At 43.0% G+C, this 25,771-nt stretch overlaps 1 protein-coding gene across 5 annotated transcripts in view; it reads left to right on the top strand.

The window, feature by feature from the left end:
• Positions 1–25,771, top strand: part of SLC39A11 (solute carrier family 39 member 11) — a 266,295-nt gene that overhangs the window by 214,633 nt on the left and 25,891 nt on the right. For all 5 annotated transcript variants that reach the window (XM_077924056.1, XM_028713858.2, XM_028713848.2 and 2 more), the window contains one exon: positions 2,748–2,817. In XM_077924056.1, coding sequence (XP_077780182.1) covers positions 2,748–2,817 — 70 coding nt within the window. The remainder of the gene's footprint in view (positions 1–2,747; positions 2,818–25,771) is intronic.

Genomic DNA, 25,771 nt, shown 5'->3' with positions numbered 1-25,771 from the left:
TATTCAATGCTATGTATATCCTTGAGTCCAGCAGTTACAAAGAGACATTTGCAAGAGTCTCTTTTCCATTTCCAGCTGACATTTACAATAAGTATATTCCATCATTTCCAATTTAAAAGTGTAAGTTAATATACACAGTTCTATATGTCCAAATAGGTATCTAAACAAGACTGACAGTGATAAGCCCTGCATTCAAATGCAGAAAGGGCAGTGAGATCTTCAGACTGCAGAACAGTGGGTGGCGTGTTCGCCCTTCCAGTCTTGTAATATCTTTGCCACCGAAAGCTGAAGTCTAGAGCCTTTTTGAAAATATGTGTTGGTCTGCTGTCTTATTGGCCATTGCCTCTGTCTCAATGGAGCTTTGTTTTTCATGCCAACATGAAGAGGTTCTCAGTGCTACAGTTATCATTCATTCATTCATTCATTCTCTCTCCTTCTCCCATGTGGTGCTGGAGGCAGAATGATAACAACACAAACACTTCTTTTTTTTAAAAAAAACAAACTGATATTTGTAGAAAAGGTTGTGTCACTAGGAATTATTCCTCTGAACGGCCGCTGTTTGAAAGATGCGAAGATGCTTCAAGTAGTTTAAGGGACTTGTGGCTTGAGGAGGAAACAGAAGCATCTGGAAGTGGGATGAACCAAGGAGAGAATTGAGTCAATTGCCTAGGAGTGGCTTCAAGACTCACCTCTGGGGACAAAGCCCAAAGCACATAACGAAGTCAGTTGTCAGATTCCCTGCACCTGTTTGAGGGCTAAATGCTTTCTTCTCCCCATTAGCAGCTACAGCAATTGTAATTAAGGCAGTTCTGATTTATGCCCTGCGGAGATGTAAATGCACCTGCTAGTGAAGCTTCTATTAGAATATGCTGAGCTCTGAACGCTGCAATAATTAAAACATCTACAAAGCTGGCACATGGCAAAAATTAGTCTCATATGTGTTAGTTAACATGGCCTAACACTTTAGTGTGGATTCCTGTTTCCCATGTCTCTGAGGCTGGCAACCTAAGACTAGTTTTGGATGGCTGTATTAACAAAAACCAAGGCGGTTCAGGCAAACTATATCCACAGCATATAGCAGGACATTCTATTTTACTCATATTTTTTTCATATGATGGGAGAGGATGGGGAGCCAGACATATTTGTTTTCTGTTGACGTTTGAGGTATGAAATAATGGTCTTAAATTTGATGCTGTGGTCGGGCTAGCTAGTCCTAGACGACTAGGCAGTGTAAATACCATACATTTAGAGTGCATGACTTCCCTCAAAGAATTGTGGGAAATACAGTTTGGTAAGAGTGCTAGGGATTGTAGGAGATGGGTAAACTATAGTTCCCAGGATTCTTTGGGAAGTAGCAATGCACTTTAAAATTTGATATAGATGTATACTGTGTACGCAGCCATAGCCAGTGCAGCTAGAGACTCACACCAATATGGCTCCATAGCTATGTAATCTAATAGCTCATATTCTCCTTTGCCTACCATTGGATTCTCCTGGTGGGCAGAATGCCAATGAAGATGGCACATGAATAGTTTCCACTCTGCCCTGCCCAGACTCGCCATGCTTCTTTTCCACCATATTAGTGGTACATCATTGATTTCTATGCTACTGTGATGCTTTGAATATCATGGGATTGTAGAATCAATGGAAAGTTGGAAAGGACCCCAAAGGTCATCCAGTTCCCTACAGGAATCTTTTGCCCAATGTGGGACTCAAACTCACAACCCTGAGATTAAGAGGCTCATGCTCTACCAACTGAGCTATCCAGTACCCCAAAAAAGGAAAGTCATTTGGCCCAGTGAAAGGAATTGCCTTGCACAGTATTTCTTGCTCCGTGGGATCAGTGTCCTTGCTAAGACTATCTTGTATTGAGTGATGTTTCACTGAAAGAGCCTAAATATTTGTGCTTATTTGCTAGTGTGGAAGCTGATAAAATTGAGTCATTAGAGTAAAGGCAGCAACTGACTGCACTCTCAGAAGGTTAATTATAGAAGTGTAACCACGCTGTTAGCGAAAACAACAAACAGTCTTGAGGCATTGTAAAAAAAGCCAACAGAATCTTCTAAGGTTCCACAATGCTCACTGCTTTTTGTCTTGTTCTCTGCCCCCACCCCCTTTTAAGTCTTTCCTTCTCAGGCCTCGGTCCAGTTCAAGTTAGCTGCATTTAAGTCTCATGGAAATCGGTAGAACGAGTATAGTTGCAATTAAATTTAGAATAACTTGATTTAAATATGTCTAACTTCCTGCGGATTGTGGTGTTATTTCTTTGCAATACTTCAAGAGCCAGTGAGTTTAAGATTGCCATGCCATATTTTTTTTAGAAAAAAAGCACTGATTGTGGTATTTTATGCATTGTGACTTGCAGTAATTTTTATAGATCCTAGTTTAGTAATTATTTACTGTGATTGTTAAGAGTAAATTTCTGTTTAATTATTATTTGCTTACATTTTGAGTGTTAATTTTATTGTTTACTATTATATTCTGAAAGATTGTTGATACTTGATACAAGTCAGTCCATTTTAAAGTTATGTTTTATTGTGATTTTTTGTATTGGATCAGATTATTATAAGGTGTGTGTTCTTTGTTGTATATTTTGTTGCTGTATATGATGGACGGAGTATAAATAATAAATTATTATTATTATTATTATTATTATTATTATTATTATTATTATTGTGCAGGGGGTCCATCTATAAGCCAAGCCACCTGCTAGGTTACTACGTTACCATGTTCTTTCTCTGTTTCAGAGGGCTTGGCTGTTGGCGTTGGATTTGGTGCTGTTGGAAAGTCAGCATCTGCAACCTTTGAAAGTGCCAGGTAAGTTCACTATGCAGAGGTGACATCTTCCTTGTGTTTTGAAGAGCTTGGACTGATGCTTCCTCAAATTCCTTGGGGAAGAAAATGCAGGAGGCAGTTGTGTTTTTCCAGCTGCTCTCCAAGAAACACTGACCCCAGACCCCCACCCTCAGCATCACTCTGCAAGTTGCAATGGACAGCTTTCAAGTTGTGGCCCGCCTCAAGTCCTCTTGGGGATCGGTAACTGCTTAAGGAACAAGAAACAGAAAATAGGAATAGATAGACAGGAGGGATGTAGACAGTGTAGGCCCCTCTCCATAAGATTTTCCATAAGTAACAAGAGTACATTCAGTGTCTCTATTTTCAAATCGTAGAGTCTTTCTTACAGCTCAACTACAGTCCATTTGAGACATTTTTGTTGTAGTCAGTGTGGGGTTGTGAGGGTAAGAAAAGTGGGGGGGGGGAGAGGAGAAAATAGAGAAGGGGAAGGGGGTGAGGTAGACTGTAAACAAGGCATGTCCAAAATCCGTTTCGGGGACCTAATCCAGTTTAATCCGGCCCTTGTGGCAGTTTATTTCCTGGGGTAAAATCCTAAAAAAACCCTCAATGACCTCAACCCTCAGTCCTAACAACAACAACTTTGGGGTAAAATAAAATAAAGAAAAGAAAAGAAAAGGTCAACAACTTCAATCCTGAAAAAAGGTCAACAACTGTGGTCAGCCCTTTGGTTGGCCCTCACGGTCCTTCACTTCATCAAATCTGGCCCTCTTTGAAAAAAGTTTGCACACCACTGCTGTAAGCTTTCCTTCTTTACAGAGTATATGGGTGGTGCTTTTTTGTCGCATGGATAGGTGTCTTATTTCTGCTGGCGGAGCAAGAGATCAAAGAGCCCAGAGCATGGTTGGTTGCAGTGTGTTTTGATTATGTGAAAAGGAAGTGTCGCTGGGTTGTTTGCCATATTGATTTGTAGTCAGGGGGTAGTTCATTGTCTTGTCGGCCTGTGTATGTGACAAAGGGGAGCCATGCAGGAGTGAAGCTGTCTTGCTGTGTTTGTTCCCATGGTTTCCCATACAGTTTCCCATACGGTGGTTTCCCATACAGTTTGGTACCAGGGGTCTATGGATCCTCCTGATAGGGACCTGTGCTTTTTGTTCATAAATGGTTTAGGTCAGTGTCTCCCAACCTTGGGTCTCTAGCTGTTTTCAAACTACAATTTCCACCATCCCTGACCACTGGTCTTGCTAGCTAGGGGTGATGGGAGTTGTACTCCAAAAACAGCTGGAGGCCCAAGGTTGGGAAACTGGTTTAGGGTTAGGATTGACCAGTGAGGTAGTCTAGTTTGCTGGTTGTATACCAAATTGTTCAAGGTGATTTTAACATAAAGGGAATGCAAGGATATTCAGAAGGATATCTGCAAACAAGGTGAGCTGTGACAGTCAACAGGCAAATGTGATACAGTGTAAACAAGTGCCAAGTGCAAAAAATAATAATAATCCTAATTTCACATAAGCTCTAATATCATAACACTGTTATGTGATGCTATGAATATATGAATATTGTGTGCAGTTCTGTTGACATCACCTCAGAAAGGATTTTGCAGAGCAGGAAAAGGTAAGCCCATGTTATCCCAAGGAAGCAGAATTCTTATGGCTGTGAGTCTCTTGTCTGTGTCTGCTGGGTATAACGGTCTTTTGGTAATAAGCATATATTGAAATGCACTTTCTTTCTCACACAATGCTGGGCTTTAAGCAATCAATAAAAGGAAAACAACAGAGCATAGTCGTGTATGCCAGGTGTTGTCAAGGTAATATTGCTTCAGCCTTGCTTATGTCTAACCTTAAAAATGATCCACACTCTAATTTGCTTGTTGAAAAGAGAGAATTCTCAGAAATCTGTACTGCTGGCATCTTAAGACCAATTGTCATACATGGAGGGGCTTTCACTATACTGTTTGGACGGATTCTTTTTTTTAATGTTTTGTGTATAAAGGAATGTTACATGAAGTACTAAAAGCGCCACTTTTAAAAAATGTTTTTTTAAAGCATCCCTTGAGGGAAAAGTGGGTAAGAAAGGATTTCCTTTGAACAAAACTGATTTTTTTTTCCTTTGCAGAATTCCTTCATGTATCAAAATAACTACAGTTGTTGAACATGGTACGATACGATATCTTTATTGTCATTGTCCCATACAGAACAATGAAATTGAAAAATCTACATAAGACATTCGAAACCCCCTAAAAACTCTGAAACCCCATTTTAAAATACAATATACTATAGAGACTCCCTATGCTGCATTTAGAACCAGAATTGCATAGGAACTGTTTCTCAGGCGGCTGCATGGTGCATATAAATAAAGAGTTTGCCCAAACAATTCATGTTGAATGTCGTAGCTCCTGACATGGATATTTTTATTAGTTATGGGTTGACCTGTGTTCTCAGTTCCAGTGTATTTTGTCCTCTGCAAAACTGACTACAGGGACAAGGTGTCTTAGAACTGGGTGTGACAGATGTTAGAGCTGTGTGATGCTGGCACAGGATGTTGTGTTGATTGATGAGATGAGCATGTGAGATGTTACAGTTTCAGATAACAGAGGTGGGGCCTCATAGAGGGCAGTATTGGTAGAGCTAATGCCTGGTATTTGTTTGATTTCTTCTCACAGATAGATAGTGGCTTGTCAGCTGCAATTTTCATCATCCTTGTTCCTTTGCATAACTTCTCACAGTTGCTAAGTTATTAACACGTGTGTGTGCACGCGCATGTTTGTGTGTACACGCACAGGCACTCAAAACTTACTCTTGCTAACCTGTTCCCTCAGCTCCAGAAATATGTTACCCCTCCCTACTGCTGTGTTGTTTGTGACCATTGGTTCCTTGTTGGGTTATTTGATTCCAATTACCTATTGAAAGCCTTTTTGTTATGCAGTGTAATGCAGCATTTAGCAAGTGAATCTTGGCTAGGGAGCAGATATTTACCTGATGCCTTGTAGGTAAGAAAAATATTGCTCTGAGTTAAAAATAAAAAGGTAGCATTGCATCTCTTGGGCCATATATACATGAAAATTGAGTTGGAACTTCTAGGAGGACATCCTGGTTTCCCTGTCAGTGGCCCACAAGGGCACTCTAAAGGAGATTTGCTGTTACATTTTGAGAATCCAGGCTCTGTGTTACCACTTTTTTTTATTATTGGTCTTCACAACTTTTTCTCTTTCGTTCTCTAACCATCTTTTGGAGCCATGGAGACAGGTTGTTTTCTCCTCAGGAGAACTTTTAAAACAGCAAACAAGGATCTCTCCAGCTTTCAATAATTACTTTAGGCAAGGTAGACTTCAAAGGAGCCATTACATCGAAAGCCGTTCCACACTTTCGTTCCTGCTTCATTGCTCATTTTGCTGCCATCAAGGCTGTGAGATTGTTCTGGTGATACTTAGAATGAAAAATTAACATGACTTTTACTATCTGTTCTTAATTGGCATCTGTTATCCCGAGGCACAAACATTTCCTTTGCTGTTCATATCTGCTGATTAGGTTAATTTGTGAATGAGCAAGAGAGCAAAATGTGGGGACGTAATTTGTTCCTTGTTGATTAATTTGTTTCAGAAATGTAAATGCAGCCTCTTCTATCATCTGAAGTAGCTCATAAAAAGTCATAGCAACAAACCCACTAAATTTCCAATCCAACTGCAAGAATTTCACAAAACAATGCAGTTTTTACAAACAGCAGACTCACATTCAGCTCCTTGTCCTCTGTCGTCCCCTTCTCCTTCTCTTGAGAGTCCCATGGACTGTGAGAAGGTCAAACCTATCCATTCTGAAGGGAATCAGCCCTGAGTGCTCAATGGAAGGACAGATCCTGAAGCTGAGGCTCCAATACTTTGGCCACCTCATGAGAAGAGAAGACTCCCTGGAAAAGACCCTGATGTTGGGAAAGAAGGAGGGCACAAGGAGAAGGGGACGACAGAGGACGAGATGGCTGGACAGTGTTCTCGAAGCTACCAGCATGAGTTTGACCAAACTACGGGAGGCAGTGAAAGACAGTAGTGCCTGGCATGCTCTTGTCCATGGGGTCACGAAGAGTCGGTAAACGACTAAACAACAACAACAATCACATTTCTCCTGAGGAGTCATAGTTTCTCTGGTGAGCAGTTTGGTAGCCAACTGAAACTGCACCTTAAAGCAGGCATGGCCAAACTTGGCCCTCCAGCTGTTTTGGGACTACAGTTCCCATAATCCCTGACCACTGTTCCTGTTAGCTAGGGATGGTGGGAGTTGTAGTCCCAAAACAACTGGAGGGTCAAGTTTGGCCATGCCTGCATTAAAGCAAAGAAGACTTGGAAACTATTCAGCATCCACCTCCAATTCCATGAAGGGGCTACCCATGTCTTGAGGTGGAGGTTGGTTTGCCATGTCCTCTGAGGGCCACAGATCCCCCAGATCTGCCTCATGGCTCCTCAACACTGGCTGCTGGTTCGGGGAGCTCCAGGTTACCCTCCAAAGATGATTCCTTCAGCAGGTGAAGACAGTGATAGAACTCTGGGGACCAACATTTTTATATCCATCCGTTTTTCATGGAATGGCAGCCTCGAGACCAGTTTTGCAGGTGACTCAAATGAAACTCTAGTTAATTTTGCTGGAAGCCCACTTCCACATGCTCCGCTTCTCAGTCTTCTAGTGCTCAATATTTTAGTGACAATGATTTGCTGCGAAAGAGTCCTGTTCGGAGAGGAGGAGGGCTATCTCCTGGGACTGAAGAGGGTTAATGTACCATTTCTTTCCTAGTACAAGCTCCACAGAGCTGCCTCCCCAAGGATTGAAACCTCCAAAGCAGATGCCTCTGATGCTTAAAAAATAAATAAAAATAAACCTGCCCCTTGACTTTGAGAACTAGAGTATGTGCAACTTCCCAACCCAGTCTGAGTGCTCCACTGAGTCAGAATAGCAAGGCAAGTGATTTGCCCAGTGGTTTCCTCCCCCCCCCCCGGGGGGTGTGTGCAAGGCTATGCAGTATCAGCACAATTCCCCCCCCATCCCCCCCCCCAAAAAATGTGGCATTTGCTGCAACAACTTCATGGTGAGTACCAGAACTCTTTTTCCTTATAAAATAAAAACATTGGATTTGCCCGCGATCCTTCAATAGATGGGAGGATAATGTAGAGCTTGGAAACAGGAGACAAGCAGCCTGCCAACTTGGAGTCAAATGTCTTTCTGGGTTAGCATATAGGGAAATGTCGTGTGCCTTAAAGATGTATTGATTTATTACAATTCTCAGCATACTGCAGTGCAGGAAAGGAAGGCGAGAGGATTCACCATTTCTCCATACACCCCTATGAAAAATCACTCCAAGCTACTTAGAGTCTTGCCCACTGTGGGGCTGTTGTTATACCTTTATTGGATAAGATAGAACAAGATAGGATGGAAGCAGCCGTCCAATTTAAAGGGCAAGTGAAGTCACTAGCCGAATATCCAATTCATTGGGGATTTTCAAGCAGAGGTTGGATAACCATTTGTCATGGATGCCTTCGTTGAGATTTCTGCATTGCAAGGAGTTGGAATAAATGACCCATTGGGGCTTCTTCCAACTCTACAATTCAACTAATCATTTGTGTGTTTGTGTGTGTGCATGCCTGCATGCACAAACTGAAAGCCAGTGTTGGACCTGGAAGTTGTTGTTTAGTCGTTTAGTCGTGTCCGACTCCTCGTGACCCCATGGACCAGAGCACGCCAGGCACTCCTATCTTCCACTACCTCCTACAGTTTGGTCAGACTCATGTTTGTAGCTTTGAGAACACTGTCCAACCATCTCGTCCTCTGTCGTCCCCTTCTCTTTGTGCCCTCCATCTTTCCCAACATCAGGGTCTTTTCCAGGGAGTCTTCTCTTCTCTCGAGGTGGCCAAAGTATTGGAGCCTCAGCTTCACGATCTGTCCTTCCAGTGAACACTCAGGGCTGATTTCCTTAAGAATGGATATGTTTGATCTTCTTGCAGTCCACTCTCTGGGCTAGTCACTGCCTCTTAGCCTAACCTACCTTACTGGGCTACTCTGGGGATTAAATGAGGAGGAGGAGAGCCATACTGTATATGCTCCTGGGGGGGATATCAGTGTCAGGAGCTCGTCTTACTCTCGAGTAGGACCCTGGCAGAGACACATGCCCAACTGGCATGTTCCCACCCTCCTGGTCAATCGTTCGGAGGCTTCAAAAGCTTTCTTCTGCCCAAACATCACAGCGACCGATGCCAACCGACATCGGCACATTTACAGATTCGCAGAGTCTTCACAGCTTGCGTAACAGACCTCAGCAACTCAGCATTTTGGCTAATCTACTTTATTTACATATAAACACAAACGGAGCACTGCAACATGGCTCCCTCTCTCTCTAGCATCAGACAGCAAAGAGAAAAAACAAAGGACAATAGTCCCACTTCACAGAACAAAGTAACACAAACCTCCTGTCTCCGTCACTTCCCACTCTGTGGAGTCAAAACATACGCCGTCATGTAATAGACAACAATCCCATGACTGCAATCATGGAGCAGGAATTCTAACAATTCATGCAATGCATCGCATGAATGTGCAGCATTTATTTGCAACATTTCTTCACGGACGTCACAGCTAAAAGCCTGCCGCTATAACAATTTATTAACAGATCTTATCAGTTCCTTGCCTAACATTAGTGGAAGCATCAGGTAAAGGTAAAGATAAAGGTACCCCTGCCCGTACGGGCCAGTCTTGACAGACTCTAGGGTTGTGCGCTCATCTCACTCTAGAGGCCGGGAGCCAGCGCTGTCCGCAGACACTTCCAGGTCACGTGGCCAGCATGACGAAGCTGCTCTGGCGAGCCAGAGCCACACACGGAAACGCCGTTTACCTTCCCGCTAGTAAGCAGTCCCTATTTATCTACTTGCACCCGAGGGTGCTTTCGAACTGCTAGGTTGGCAGGCGCTGGGACCGAGCAACGGGAGCGCACTCCGCTGCGGGGATTCGAACCGCCGACCATGCGATCGGCAAGTCCTAGGCGCTGAGGTTTTACCCACAGCGCCACCCGCGTCCCTACTAGTGGAAGCATCAAGCATTAGCCTTAATTTCAGAGAGGATGCTAGTTGAGGTTTTGTCACTTGGGGGTTGGCTTAAATAGATTGGGGGGGGGGGAGTGGGAGATGCTGTCAGATTGTCACTAATACAAGGTGTGGGCAGGGCTTTTCTGCCAATCCCCCAATATGATAATGACCTCAAGCAGCTCTGTGATTCATGGCTGGCTTCATGAGCCCAGTCAAGAGCAGGTCCAACTGATGGCAAGCATTGAAGTACATTATCTGTAGGGCTGATACTTGTTCATTTTAAAGCCAAATTGGGTAGGTGGAATAAAATACATATCAATCTTCTTCTTTTTCTCTTCTTCAGCTGCATTTGCATTTGAATACAAGAAAAGCACTCACCCCTCCACCGCGTAAGCTGCGCTTAAACTTTCCCCCTCCTAGTGTGATACTTTATCTTAATCTAACATTCATTGGTTCTGAAATGAGTTGAGATAGGGAGAATGGAAGAACCTGGTCTTCTAATGAAAACAATTTAAGGGGAGCTTGGTTAATAAATACGTACCCTGGAAAGCTGACTTTTGCTTTAATAGCTCCTGGGGTTTGGTTTCTGGAAGCATTTTTCAAAAGAGGAGCCTTTAAGGTGCATTCATGGCATTGATCCGAAAAGCAGAAAAAATGGGTTTCTCTGGGACAGCAGCATATAATGCTGGAAATGGAGGGGGAGCCCTATTTGATTGTCCGTGCAAAGTGCTGAACAGTCTGCAGGATATTCATACCTTGTTATCAACCTTTTTTGTAGTAATATTTTTTATTGAAAAGGGTTTCAGTTGTAAAGAAATAAAGTGATGCAAAGAAAAAGAAGAAAAGAAAAAAAGAAAAGAAAAAGTCACAAAAACGTGTAGATGAATATGTACAATATACGAAAAATACCCTAAACCAGACATAGGCAAACTCCAGATGTTTTGGGACTACAATTCCCATCATCCGTGACCACTGGTCCTGCTAACTAGGGATCATGGGAGTTGTAGGCCAAAAACATCTGGAGGGCCAAGTTTGCCTATGCCTGCCCTAAACTATACATCCCTTATATAAATTTGATATTGTATCTCTCCAGATGGTGCTGGACTTCATCTCCTTTTAACCCCAGCTTGCATAGCCAGTAGTCAGGCATGCTGGGAGTTGCAGTCCAGCAACATCTGGAGGGCCACACAGGTTCCCCATAAGTGCTTTGGGAGCATCAGGGCTGGAAGACATTGCTGTTCTGGTCAGCATTCACTCCCCTTTCCTTTGCAGGTTCTGCTGTCCGTACCCTTTTCTGCTAGTCAGTTTCCTTATGCAGTGAGATCAAGGAAGGAGTAGACCTCAGCATTAATTCATTCATTCATTCATTCATTCATTCATTCATTGCATGGCATCAGAACAAGAGAAAAGGCTGGGGAAAAACAGCAGCGTTCTTTAAGGTTTCCCGAAGAGAAGTGCAAAATGCAAATCGGTCATTGCACAAAAGAGTGAATGGCAAGTCTTCAGCATATTCCTCTTCTCACCCCCTAGTTTCTCAGGGCAAGTCCAGTTCTCTTGTCCATTTCATTTCATTATCGTTGTGTCCCTTGCTGTCCCAGTGTGAATCTTTACACGTTTCCTATATGTATACACCTCCTCTGCCTAAAATTGCTGACTCATGTGGTTAGCACAGTTGGTTAGTGTGTGGTGTTGATAATGCCAAGGTTGCAGGTTCAATCCCTGTGTGGGACAGCTGAGTATTCCTGCATTGCATACGATTATATGATCTTAATGTTGCTTGTGTGAAGGGGCAAGGCCCTGTGGATGTCGGAAACTGGGAACAGACGTCTACACAACTTCCCTTCCCCAGGCCCAGAACCATGCACAACCAGAGTTCTGGGATTCAGGCTTGCTTGTGACACATGAGAATCTATGTGCAAAGGCTTCTCCACAGTAACAAAAAGAGGCGAGGGCCCATAGCCCCTTCTGCACGCTTTGCCTCTTCATGCGATCAACACACAAAGGGAGCTTAACAAAGTTATGCTGAATATGTGAAATCGTACCCATATGCACCTCAGCAGATCTGAGTGTTGGCTGGAAGGGAGTGGGAATGAACTTGGCATCAGAATTAACAACCGTTAGAATGAGAGAAAGGGAGAAACCATCTTGGCTGTGAGTCTTGGAAGACCTGCACCCTTTCTTGGAGGCCATTTTCCACTTGGTCTGACTGACTCCGGCTACAATAGCTGAGGCTGCTGAACAGGCTTTTCGTCTGGGGTGTTGCTTGACGTTTTTTATTTTTGTGGGTGGGTGTTATGGCTTTCTTTGTATCTTGTGTTTTGTATCTTGCTGCAATTTATGTGGAAATTGTTCTGTTTAGTTGTGTATTTTTAATGTTTTATTTATTGTTTATGACTGCCTTTGTTACGTTGCAGTTACACATTTTTTTTCATGTTGAGCATGGTTTGAACTGTGGAAAGGCAGCATACAAAAAAAATTATGTATGTATGTATGGCTCAGTGAATCCTGGAAATATTTGTACCTGCATGTGGTTATAACAAAAGCCAAGCATTCACATTTAAGTGCATTTTTGACTTGTATGTGGGAGGTGATATGGGCTGCATCATGTTACCTTCTAGTAGCAAATAGCATGCTGGACTGCCTATACGTACTCCTGCTTTAGATGTAGAGGAGAGGTAAAACCAAGGGAGTGAAGTATTCCCGTCACTTCACCTAAGAAGTATCCTTTGAAGTCTAGAAATGATGGAGCTGCCCCCTTGTGGTTTACTTTAAGGAATCAGTAATGAGATTTCATTCTATCTACCGTAGTTTTGTTCCTGCTCTGTTTTAGCAAGATTGCCACTTGCTGCTTGGTTGTGTGGTCAAGCAGAAGGAAGTGCAAAACTCTCCTGGCTCATTCTTCCATACAGGCATGAAGGACACCTGTCTTACTATTATTTTCTTCAAATTCTGAAAAGGCTGCTAGACAAGAAGCTGCAGCTTCGCCTAGGCAGTAGGGAAATGCCGACCAGTTTAAATTGTTAAGAGAAGAGGAGAGTGGGGCAGGAGGGAGAGAAGCACTAAATATTAGGAGTGGGGAAACGGAATCAGAGACTTACCTGGGCTCACGCTTTTGACGCATGCGCTCTCTTTCATTCAAGCTCAGAGAACTGACAGGATTATCAAGGTCAGAACTCCTGGATCTCATGTCCCAGTGGTCAGATGTGGCTTTAGAATCTTATAATTTCTCTTTCTGTTTTCAAATGCTGCATTTCCTTTATGTTATAGTCTTGGTAGATCAAGAAGTGGTATTCTAGTAACTTCACCAAGGGGCATTGTGGGGCAGGGAGGTTCAGAGACTCCTTTGCCTCCAATTTAAAGTTGTTGTTTTGCTTTGTTTTGCTCTTGCTTTGCTTTGCTTTGCTTTGCTTTGCTTACAGGGTGGCTGAGACCCCAACCACTCATCATCTTAATTTGTCCAGAGGCACCCATACGTGGAAATCAGTGCATACAAGTTTCTGTCACAGGCCTGTGTTCCAAATCCTTTAAGTACCTCACAGTGCCCTGGACTCTGACCTCACCAATTTATTTGTAGTGGTTGCTCGGATGTAATTCCTTTACCACCTGGGTAGCTTGCATCTGAAGCCACTTCCTGTGCAGGAAAGGAAATCGGAAGTATTAGTTAGGGATGAACATCCCAGCAGCTGTTACTGTGGGCAACTGAAAGCAGAAAACAGCACTGCAACCTCTGATCTTTTATGCCTCCATGTGAAAGCACGGCAGCACTTCATATTTGTCACTCAAGGGTAGTTGGCAGCACGATGAGGCAAAAATATCTGAAAGCATCTTATGCATAATGGAACTTTTTGCTGCCTAGGAAACGCTTTGTGAGTAATGCTGCCTGCTTGCCACCTCAGGTTTCATTGTTGTGATTTGTTTATAACATTGATCCATCTGAATAAATAAACACCAATAAATAACCACTGACTTCTGGCTGGGATCATCTGGGCATCTGGGGCAGCCAAGATATTTAATTCCCAGAGGTTTAGGTGTGTTAGTATTTTGCAGAAGAAAGAAACAGCAAAGAGCCTTGTGGCCCCTTAAATACTAACAATTTTAGTATGAGCTTTGGACTCCCTGTCCAAATCAGAATATATATATATATATTGGGGGGGGGTATCCTTTGAAGACCTTGAAGAGCAGTTCCTTGCTCACAGTTTTGCCTTATCCAATTGTTGAAGAGCATGAATCCATTCTGTAAACCATTAGGTTGCCTTCGAAACTGGAAGACTTCAAATGTATTGCTTGAAACCCAAAGTGTACAAATAGTGTACTCGTACTCGTCTTCTAATTTACAGAGATCTTGAATGAACCAGCTGCAAAACTATGCAGAGGTAGAATTCACTTCCTGAATACTAAAAGCTGAGATTTTCATAGAGTAGCACTTTGGGGAGTGTCTGTACATTTCCTATCCTGCTCTTGAGTCACACATTCTGATTTCCGGTCAGTCCTTGTCTCGTTCATTTGCTTTGAGCAAAACTCTGTTCTGTCATTCTTACCTATCCAGGGCACTGCTAGGTGTTTGAGGTTCTTTGTCCTCCTGTTCCCCAACAGTGGTTTCGCACCTCTTGGTTTTTGCCAGATGTTTCTGATGGGTACAGTGAGGGAGCTTCTTGCTAGCTCACTTGCCTTTGGGTTTTTTTTCCCACTGCAGAAGAAGAAAGCTGCTTGTGGCTTGTGTTGACATGAGCATTTCTGCAGCTGGTTCCCTTAGCACAGGGCTGTTCCAGGCTGCAGTCTAGGCACCTTGGAGCAGCTTTGTGAGCAGTGCTGTAAAGGATTCTGGTCCACAAGCTATTTAATTTTGCAGTTCAGTGTCCACAACCAACTGGAGAAGGGCAGATTCAGCTAGTGAAAGACAGCTGCTGATCCTGAGAGATTGAGCTGCCTAGGAGTAGTAGCAAAAGCAAGCTCTTAACTAATAGGAACCCAGGAAGAACCCAGCTGGATCAAACCAAAGACCTTTCTAGACTAGCATTCTGTTCTAAAAGGGACCAACTCTCACAGTGAGCCCAGAGACAAGACATGAGCCTGATTACTTTCTTCTACCTATGTTTCCCAGTGACTGATGTTCAGCAGCTGGCATTCAGCCTTCCTCTGATCCTGGGTGTAATATTCAGGATCCCAAAGAACATTCCTGCCAGAGTTCTCAGCTCACCTGTAGTATTTTCAGTGTGTTCTTTTAAGACTCGCTCATAAAAAGGTTACAAGGACCAACTCTGTTTGAGATTGTTGTTTTAGAACTTGTGGGAGTTTGGTCCTGGTTTGAGTGTTGTTTCTCTATAAAGGTTTTGGTGTTTGACACTTTTATCCGCAGTTGGGCAATACCTTTGCTGGAACAATAAAAAAGGAGTAGCAAGCTTTAGATCTTCATCTGGCAAGAGGTTACACAAAACACCGAGTGAGAAGGGAGAAAGTATAAAAATTAATCCTACCTTGTAGCCACTAGGTCAGTTTGTAGACTCGGTTCTGAGATGGAAATTACAGGCTGAAAAGTACAGAAAGCTCTATTTTGGTCGTTCCTTTTTAAGTGTTTTCTTGTCCTTGCTCTTTGTGTCAGATCTTGCCTGATGAAGATTGTTGAAGTAGAAACTTTTCACATTTTAGGGACATGGGGGTTTCTGCCATGAAATGTATTGCTGAATTGTGGATTTTGCGGTGTCCCCCCCTCCCACTCCTTTATGGACCAAAAAGGCTGATTTTGACATCTTGTATTTCTTTGATGTTTCTTTGCTGCCACCAAGTGTTCACACTTTTCCACTGCGTTATTTCTGTGTTGAATTTCTCCTTCGCTGTTCCCAGACTAGCTTGATCATTCCTTGTCCTGCTGAGAAGATCACATGCCATTTCATTGGATCATTTTATTCAAAGCTACTTTTCTTATGCTCGCAAATAGGGTTTTGATTTGTTCTCTTGCTTCTTAGTTCCCTATTATAAAGGAAGATGAACAAATAACATTAGGGATAGGAAGTGCTGTCAAAGTCTCTCTAGAAATAATCCAGAGTACAGTGGTACCTCGGGTTACAGACGCTTCAGGTTACAGACTCCGCTAACCCAGAAATAGTACCTCGGGTTAAGAACTTTGCTTTAGGATGAGAACCGAAAATGGCGGCGCGGCGGCAGTGGGAGGCCCCATTAGCTAAAGTGGTGCTTCAGGTTAAGAACAGTTTCAGGTTAAGAACGGACCTCCAGAATGAATTAAGTTCTTAACCCGAGGTATCACTGTAATTGAACTGATCTGTTAGACCCCCGCTGTACAGTGGTGCCTCGCAAGACGAAATTAATTCGTTCCGCGAGTTTTGTCGTCTTGCGATTTTTTTCGTCTTGCGAAGCATGGTGTCGGGAAAGTTTTGGAAAAGCTTCAAAAATCACCAAAGTCTTTAAAAACCTCAAAAAAGGCTACCACACCGCGTTCTATGAGTTGCTCCTCGAAGTCAAGTCGCAACTGTATTAACGGTGTTAAGAAAAAGGAAACAAACTTGCAAGACGTTTCCATCTTGCGAAGCAAGCCCATAGGGAAAATCGTCTTGCGAAGCAGCTCAAAAAACAAAAAACTCTTTCGTCTAGCGAGTTTTTTGTCTTGCGAGGCATTCGTCTTGCAAGGTACCACTGTATATCAGGAAATTTGATCCGGATTCTGAGTAGCAAGCCAACATTATCAGTAGGAAAGAATTTAAGTCAATGACAAGCATCAGGCCAGAACGAATGAGTGATTAGCAGGCAGGGGCCATTCTTGCTGCCACAAAATCCCCTAATGCATTACAGTGTTGAATTGTACAAAGTTGTACGAAACTGAAAGGCAGAGCTCATGTTCTCCTTGTCCTTGGGGGGCTGCTCATAGGAACTGGAAGGAATGGTTGTGCAGCGCACAAGTAGCCCAAAAGATCTGGTCCTCTCTTCTCTTGGCTGCTCTTCAGGCTCTGGCATTCGGCTTCATGTGCGAAGTCGGGAGTGTGCAGTCACAAATGAAGGAAAGAAACAGCACTCGCACCGAGCGGCTGCCCCTGAATGGCCCAATTGAGCACTTTTAACCTGTGGAATGCAGGCAGAGTTCTCTCTCCAGATGTGAACAGAGGAATGAGTCGGCCACTGGCTGCCTTCCAGAAAGGAAGGTAAAGAGAAGGACAAGCCATGTCTGTAAATGAGCTGATTTACCCTTCTCGAAATGCCTCTGCCTCGTGGGACTGATTAAAAGGAACCATATGATGGCGGAGCGCTTTACATCAAACCCCAGCTTGAATTCCTGAATTCTACAACAGCCCACACGGAGGAAGTGGAAGGGCTGCTTTGATAGGGAGCCCCCTCTCCCCCCTCATACACACACCTTACCCCGCAGATTGGCAGTAAAAACTCAAGAAGTACAATCAGCACTGGATCGAGCGAGAGAGCTGTATAGTGCTTGGGTAGAGCTGTAAAACACAGGTGCAGAAGAAGCGAACTTCCCTACAGAGAAAACGCCTTTGTTGGCGGGGAAAGGGAGCCTCATGGAAAGCAAAAAAGCTCGAGGCACGCACACATTTTAACTGTTTCCCAGGTTTCTTAAATTTCTTAAGGCGCCTTTGTCGTAAAAAGGGTGAGGGGCTCAGCAGACGAAAATGCACAAAAGTTTAAAATAAAAAGAATGCAACAGCAATAGCCGTGATATGCTAAAACCACACTACCCAAGAGGGGATCTTCAAAAATTAGCATGATGCCAGCCTTCTGAAATTTGCCAGTTGCATCCCATGGTATGTCTGAGAGTCTAGGAACATCTTACACTGGTGTCAAAAGGACTGTGATGTTGGCCTCACTGGGAGGAGATGTGGGTGGTGGGGTGCTGGGGGGGTAGGGCATGTCATTTTAGGGAGTTAATTTTTGCAAATTTCTTTGGTGAGGGGTCTTGAGAATATGTTGTTGGGTGTGAGGAATTCAAATCTGCTGTTTTTTTTGTGATTGGGCAACTTTTAGCTTGGTAAGTATACGTTTGATGAAGAAGCACATAAACTGCTTTCGGAAAACCTGGAAGTTTTAATTTTGCCTTCTGAAAATGTCAAGTAATGCAACAACAACAACAACTGCAAGTACTTGGCAATCATTTTTCATGATTTCTGTGCAATCTTACACACATTTTTACTTACTAAGCACAACTCAATGATTTTAATTTAACTAAAATATTTTTTGAATCCCCAAGTTATGTTACAGCTTTTTAGCGCCCCTCATTTTTGGAATTTGAAAGTTGAAAAATTCAGTGTGCCCCAAATGGGGTGGTGGTGGTGTACAAGTGAGATGGCCTTTTCCCTTGTCACCACCTTCTGAGCCCAGGGAAGTATTTGAAGGAGAGCCTAAGATGTTGAACTTAGGTATGTGCCAGCAGAAGCATTCTGTCAAGTGTTTTCCAGCCATGCAAGGCTTTGTACATTTAAACTAACACTTTGAATTGGACTGGGAAATGTATGGGAAGCCTATGCAGTCAGGCCAGAGTGGCTGCTATATGGTTAGACCTTCTGGATTTCCATCATCAATGTGGCTGTTGCATTCTGCACTAGCTGAGACCATCTTTAAAGGCAAACTCGTGTACAGTGTCCCACTATCACAAATGGCTTCTCCAATGCTGGCTTCACCCAAGGAACAGCTGTTCAACTTGTTTATTTACATATAAAAATGGTATTTCTGTACTGCTATTTCGTGGGGGGAAAGCAAAGCTGATTACAACAGTAATACATAAAATCATGCAAGAAAAGAAAACATACAAAAAGTTAAAATCAGACATCAATTAACTGTTGTGAAAAGATGAAATCTTAATTGCCTGCACGGGCCTGGCAGAATAGAAGAGTCTTCAGCAAGTGTTCAAAAGTTGAAACAGAAGGTACCTGCAAAGATCTTTGCAAAGTAGACTGGATTGTATTCCTGTGGAGGATCTCCACCTGTATCATTCAACCCAGACACTGAGGTCCAGCTCCGAGGGCCGACTGGTGGTTCCCTCACCGCGAGAAGTGAGGTTACAGGGAACCAGGCAGAGGGCCTTCTCGATAGTGGCAGGGAGATTAACAACTATCTGACTTGTTAATCTGACAGGACTATCTGACAGGACATCTGAAGACAGCCCTGTTCAGGAAAGTTTTTAATGTTTAATGTTTTATTGTGTTTTTAATATTCTGTTGGAAACCGCTAAGAGTGGCTGGGGCAGGCAACCCAGTCAGATGGGCAGCATATAGATAATAAGTTCAAAAGCATGCTAGTACAAGTAGATAAATAGATACCACTGCAGCAGGAAGGTAGACAGTGTTTTCGTGCCCTTGGTTTCCGTCACGATGTTCTGTTGCACCAGAAGCTGTTTAGTCATGCTGGCCACATGACCTGGAAAGCTGTCTGCTGACAAATGCCGGCTCCCTCGGCCTGAACGTGAGATGAGCACCACACCCCATAATCGCCTTTGACTGGGCTTAACCATCCAGGGGTCCCTTACCTTTGTTAATGTTGCTGTTGTTGTATCTAGGTCCTCAGTACTTATGAGGGCTCCTAAAGACATGGAGGCTTTTTGGACAAGTGTTCTCTCCACTTCAAGGCAGTTTTTCAGTCACCCTCTTAGATTGGAACAAGAGTCAGACATGTTACATACGTTCTTTGGTGGAACATGCATTTATTTCGACAAGTTTTTGGAAGAGAACCAAAGCCATAGCAAAATGTTGGAGTGGAGCCACAAAGGTAGAGAAGGTTACTGGGAAGAAGTTGGATGCTAACGGTTTTGATGATGGATAGCCTGCTAAAAACCAATATCCAGCTCTTAGGTTTGGATTCTGCTTGCATACTTCCAGGGTCTCTTGCACTTCATCATAAAATACCAGGTGCTGACCATTATCAGGGACCAGACAGGTGATGGACTCATCAATTAGCATACCTTCTGCAATGCTTTAAATAGGAACAGAAGACTTCACACAACTTTACTGTTGCCACGGTTTTGAAAGATTTTATTAAAGCTGCTGTTTCTTCTTTTTGGGGGGGGGGGGGTCATATGTGGATAAGTGAAAGCAAAGCTTTAATTTCCTGAAAACAAATTTTTGTGCTGTGGTTCCAGCACCAGCACCACAAACGTAAACTTGTGTTATAATAATATAGGTATGTATTTCTCTCATTAACCAAGCTTAGTCACAGTGCAGCAGAAAAAAGCGCTCTGTCGTTATTTAAACGGGCCTTTTCAAACTACTGTATCTAGCAAAAAACTGAGTCCATTCCTAACCCAAACCCCCATGGCAGTCGTGTGGCTATTAAACTGCATTAAGAAAGAACTCTTTGTCATAGTGCAGAACTAAATCCAGTCACAGGTGACCCCTTTTGCCAGAAAGCACTTGTGCGCACGCACACACACAGAGACAATTTCCATCACAGCAGCATTCTTGTGCTCATGGTAAAAGGCAGGACTTTTAAAGAATAAAATAATATGAATTCTGTGGAACAGATTGTTCTTAGTTTAATTCCAACCTGACCCAAGGGCCCTCACTTAGCCATATAGACTGGGCATTAACCCAGCCACCCTACCCTTTCCTCCCTTTCCTTGTTTTATGACTTCATGCCTTCCTACTCTCTTGGCAGTCTTGGGTTTTACTTTCCCTTTTTCACATTTCCTCACAGCTGAAGAAAGATGGTCTACCAATCCAAGTGCCATAATTTAACAAGCAGGTTGGAAAAGAACAGAAACGATGGATGTGCTGAGCTTTGCCATTTTCTGTTTCCAGTCGATTTGCAAGCGAGATATTTGACAGGAAGGGTGGGAATAATTGAGGAGGCTTATTGGGAAGCGCAGAGCTCTGATCCATGGGGTCACGAACAGTCGGACACGATTAAACAACAATAACAACATTGGGAAGAGCTTAATATGCTTGGAATCTGCCTGATGATCACATGGGGGAAGAGGTGTGTGTGTTAGGCAGCCCCTAGATCAAATTACCTGTTCATCCTTGAGGGAACTTCCGCCTACTTCTTTAACAAGAGGATACCACAGCAAAATCCCCAAAGAAAGCCTCAGTGGTATTTATATATGTGACTACAGTGGCAAGGATTCTCTTCGCTCGGAAATGGAAGGAGGAGAGAAGACCGTCAAAGGAAGAATGTTTGGTGGAAATCTTGGAATATGCATTGATGGCAAAATTGATGGCACTTATAAAAGATACAAATTTAGAATCTTTTAAAGGAGACTGCAGACCATTTCTAGTGTATATAAAATATTAAGAAACATGCTAGGATGAAATTAGATAAGGCAGAACCTTAAAATGCAATTGTGTGTAACTTGGGTTATAAACATCAGTGTTGGGTGATTGGGAAGTCACTAGTTTTGTTGGATTGGGATAGAATTGTTGAGTGACTTTCTATAAGGAGAAAAGAATAAAATAATGTTATTTTTAAAAGAGAGAGAGAAAGGAAGAGGCTATCACAACTTGCTCCCCTAAGCCTTCTGCATACACTTTTGTTTTGTTTTTTAACATAATTTTTATTAACAGGCCAATCATATCACATTATTTCAAATCACATTAATTCCAAATTATACAGCCGAATTTTTGAATTTTGTTGGGGTACCCATACATCAAGCTTCGGACGAGAATCCAAACATCACTTCTATTACTGCTTTAATTACTGCATACACTTTTGTTAGTAAGTGTTGTAAAACAGACAGGAAAGTTCAGTTACTTACTAAGGGCATAGAGAGTGAGACGGGTTTGGTAATTGGGCAGTACCTTTCATTGCTGGCAAAATACATGAGCAATCTCAACGGTCATAAATTAGTTCCACTGGTTTCACCACAGCATATTTTCACACTGTTTAGGGTGCATTAAAAGCAGTAAAACATGGAATCCGTCTGGTGCAATGAAACATTGGTTCAGGGGTGCTCGCCAGTTCAAAATGGGTGCCATGGCATGTGGCATAACACAGAATGCCAGCCTCATGCCAAAGATGCAGAGAAAGAGATGTGAGGGGAGGGCAGCTACATTTATTTGTTTGTTTTATTTCATAAAATTCATATACTGCAGAAGCAGCCTCAGAGTGGTTTGCATCAGCCACCACTGCACACACTGATAGAAGCCACTTGTGGCTTTCTCCTTTGCTCAGAATGGATGGGAGAGTGGATCTGGCAGCCAATGAAATGCAGACATGTTTAAGAAGGTGTGTTCAACCTAGGAGAGGCCGTGTCGGGGCAAATGGGAACTTGGCAAAAAGATCATTCCCTCTTGCATCATGAGTTTTGAAGGGATACTTTCTGAGGCATTCCACAGGCATCATAGGAGTGGCTGGCAAGCATATTGGCACTAAATCTTCTAACCTAACACAGCACAGAATTGCGAGGGTAGAAAACTGAATCCTAGTATGCTCTATATACAGTCATATCTCATGTTATGTTTGTGTCATGTTAAGTTTTTTCACGGCAACCCGGAAGTACCAGAAAGGGTTACTTCTGGGTTTTGCCACTCGCGCATGTGCAGTAGCGCTAAATTGCACTTTGCGCATGCGCACAAGCGCCAAATCACGCCGCACACCTGTGCAGATACGCCACTTCAGGTTGCGGGCTTTTCATGTTGTGAACAGGCCTCTGGAATGGATCCCGTTCGCAACCAGAGGTACCACTGTACTGGCAAAATGTTCAAAAACAGGGTCCTCCCCTGTTTAAGATAAAGATGTAAACACATGCATACCTATCACACAGAGGTTTCCCTTCAGATAACTGCAATGCATCCAATAGAATGGGATAATTTAACTTGATACATCGATCAGAAGTTCAGTTCATTCCAAAATTGTCTTACAATCACTTCATGCACAATCAATCTTAATACAAATCACAGCTTCTTTGAGATTTTGGGACTGGTATGTGCATGGCATGCAGTAAGAACTTCCCCATTCTTTGCAGTAGAAAGGGGCACTTTGTGTGAATCCCAGCTATCGACATCTCTGACAATTCCATTCATTTGCTTGTTTGTTACATGTGTATTCCTCCTTTTTCTCCAGGGATCTCTCCTATTTTGGTAACGGCTTCTCCCAAGAATGCCTTCCTTTCCCTTTGAGACTTTCCTCTGTTCTGGCTGTGTTGCTCTCCCCACCCCTTTTTTTTAAAGTAAACCAAAATCATAGCAGACCATTATCCATATTTATCTTATCAGGATAATGCTGAGCAAGGCTCTCTTTGAACAAGAGATTTATAGTCCTTTGCAGCCATTATGGCCTGTTTTCTCCCCTCTCCCCTCCTCAGCAACAAGGTTTTAAAAATAAACCTTCAGAGGAGGAGAGGGAATTTGAATGAACGCATTGTTACTGTACACGATGCTATAATGGGGCCTTTTATAGCTACATCTGTTAGTAAATTGTCTAGGTCCAGGTCTTTAGAGGTTGCATAACTTTGGCCGGCCTAAGCATTTCTCCTGTTTTGCCACTGGCAGACAATCGTGCACATTCTTGAGGATGGAAGAATATATTGTTTCATTTCCCTTCCCTCTCCCTTAGCTCTGCCTTGTGTTGCTGCTTCAGTCTTCAGAATCCATAAATTTAGGAGAAAGCAAGGATTTTTAGACGTAACTAGAGGTTATAAGAGAATTTTTAATAAACCAGAGAACCTTTTGACCCCTGGCCGATGAGGGTATGTCAGCAGTGGAGCTAACCGGTCTCTTATTCCTGTAAAAGTTTGAATTACTACTCATCATTAAGGTTGCAAATCCGATGGTTACTTACCATTCTAGAGACTGGCACTCTTACCCTGCTTTAACAGTCATGGCTTCCCCCTAAGATTTCTGAATACTGTGTGTGGACACACAGTTTAAAAGACCACAATTAGCCAAATGCCTGAGAGAAGAGAAATGTTTTCACCTGGCGCCTAAAGATATGTAATGAAGCCTCCAGGTGACCCTTCTGGGGGAGCGCATTCCACAAGTGGGGAGCCACCACAGAAAAGGCCTGTTATTGTCCTCTGGACCTCTTGTGGAGGAGGCACACGAAAAAGGGCATCTGATTATGATTCCAGGGTCCAGGTTGGTTCACATGGGGAGTGGCAGTCCTTGTGGTATTGCAGTCTTGAGCCATTTAAGGCTTTAGAGGTAAAAACCAGCACTTTGAATTGGGCCACGAAATAATTGGCAGCTAATGCAGTCCAGCCAGGATTGTCATTATATGTTCAAATACTCTTGTGCCATTGAGCAGCCTGGCCATGGAAATATAAACCAGCTGAAGTTTCCAAACCATCTTCAGAGGCAGCCCCACATATAAAGTGTTGCAGTAATCTGACCTTGGTGGATAGATTATTTTATTTCTATACCACTTAATATATTTTTAAAATATCTCTAAGCGGTGTACAAAACACTGAAGAGCAACAACAGACAACTTAAACAAAATATTACAAAAATATTACACTTAGATATAAAAATGTTACATTAATAGCAAGTTACTAATTTTAGTAACTTAGTATTCATGTAACATTTTTATAAAAGTAACTAATTTATGTATATTGTAACTTGGTACTAATGTAACATTTTTATATCTAACTGTCTTTTTGTAGCGTTTTGTTCCTTCATTACAGGGGTTGGACTAGATGACGCTTGGGGTCCCTTCCAAATCTAAAATTCTATGATTCTATGGTATTAAAAGGTAAAGGGACCCTGACCATTAGGTCCAGTCAAGGACGACTCTGGGGTTGCGGTGCTCATCTCGCTTTATTGGCCAAGGGAGCTGGCGTACAGCTTCCGGGTCATGTGGCCAATATGACTAAGCCGCTTCTGGCGAACCAGAGCAGCGCACAGAAATGCCGTTTACCTTCCCGCCGGAGCGGTACCTGTTTATCTACTTGCACTTTGACGTGCTTTCGAACTGCTGGGTTGGCAGGAGCAGGGACCGAGCAACGGGAGCTCACCCCGTCGTGGGGATTCAAACCGCCGACCTTCTGATCGGCAAGTCCTAGCCTCTGTGGTTTAACCCACAGCGCCACCCGCATCTATGGTATTAGAGTGCTTTAAATATATGGTGTGGATGTGACCTGAATGCTAAGAACTAACCTGTTCATTGCATAAGACACCTCTTAAAGCAAAGGACTGGGTGGATGTAGAAAATTGTCCAAAGTGCACCATGGCCTTGAAGGTTGTCTATTGATGGTGTTTTCCACCAGCTGTCATTCCATCCACCCCAAAGTTCCTTCGCTAGAGGTTTTTTTGTTTTTTTGTTTGTTTTTTGCTTTGACAAGCAGAAGAGTCGGCTGCTTTAAAATGAATGCTGAGCCATGCATTGATCTTCTCCAGTAACTAAGAGAGTGGGTTTTAGCAATGTTCAAATTAGCATTGTTTGGGGGAACACACTAATACAGAAACTGTAGTGGGTCTTTCCTCTGCTCCTTCCTTACTGCAATTGGTTGTTGACCTATTCCTGGACCCTCTGTATGTGTGAAAAAACACAAAACACCTGCTTTGCACAGCTCACAGGCTTCTGTCCCCTACAAATTTAGACTTTTTCCAGTCCTACTACCTGCTCCTCTCTCTCCATGTGTGCCCAGACTACCTTTTAAGAAAAAGACCACCTGATTTGCAATGTTGTGGCAACAGCAGCAGCAGAAATACCACCAGGCTGCATAAAGGCTTGGTGTCCAGTTGCTCCATAATGCACTCAGCATAGCAAAATCCAATAGCTAAATCTAGACATATTCAGGTGGAAAACTGCTGCATTAGAGATCACTGTCTTTGTCCCACAGGCATTTATGTTTCCCAGTGAACAGTGCCAAAACAAATGAGCTGGGTCAAATCTGGCAAATTTGTGTAGAAAGGAGTTGTAAATTCTTCTGTAAGGATGATTAATCACTCCTTAAAAGGGGGAGGGGGTATCCTGTCTGCTACATAATTTGGACTCTTTTTTAAAAAAAATAGGCAGAATAGCAAGTTCAAGCTTTCC

The sequence above is a fragment of the Podarcis muralis genome, chromosome 2, assembly GCF_964188315.1.
Source record: "Podarcis muralis chromosome 2, rPodMur119.hap1.1, whole genome shotgun sequence".
Lineage (NCBI taxonomy): Eukaryota > Metazoa > Chordata > Lepidosauria > Squamata > Lacertidae > Podarcis > Podarcis muralis.
Note: the sequence above shows the minus strand (reverse complement) of the source record. Positions and strands in the feature narration are given on the sequence as shown.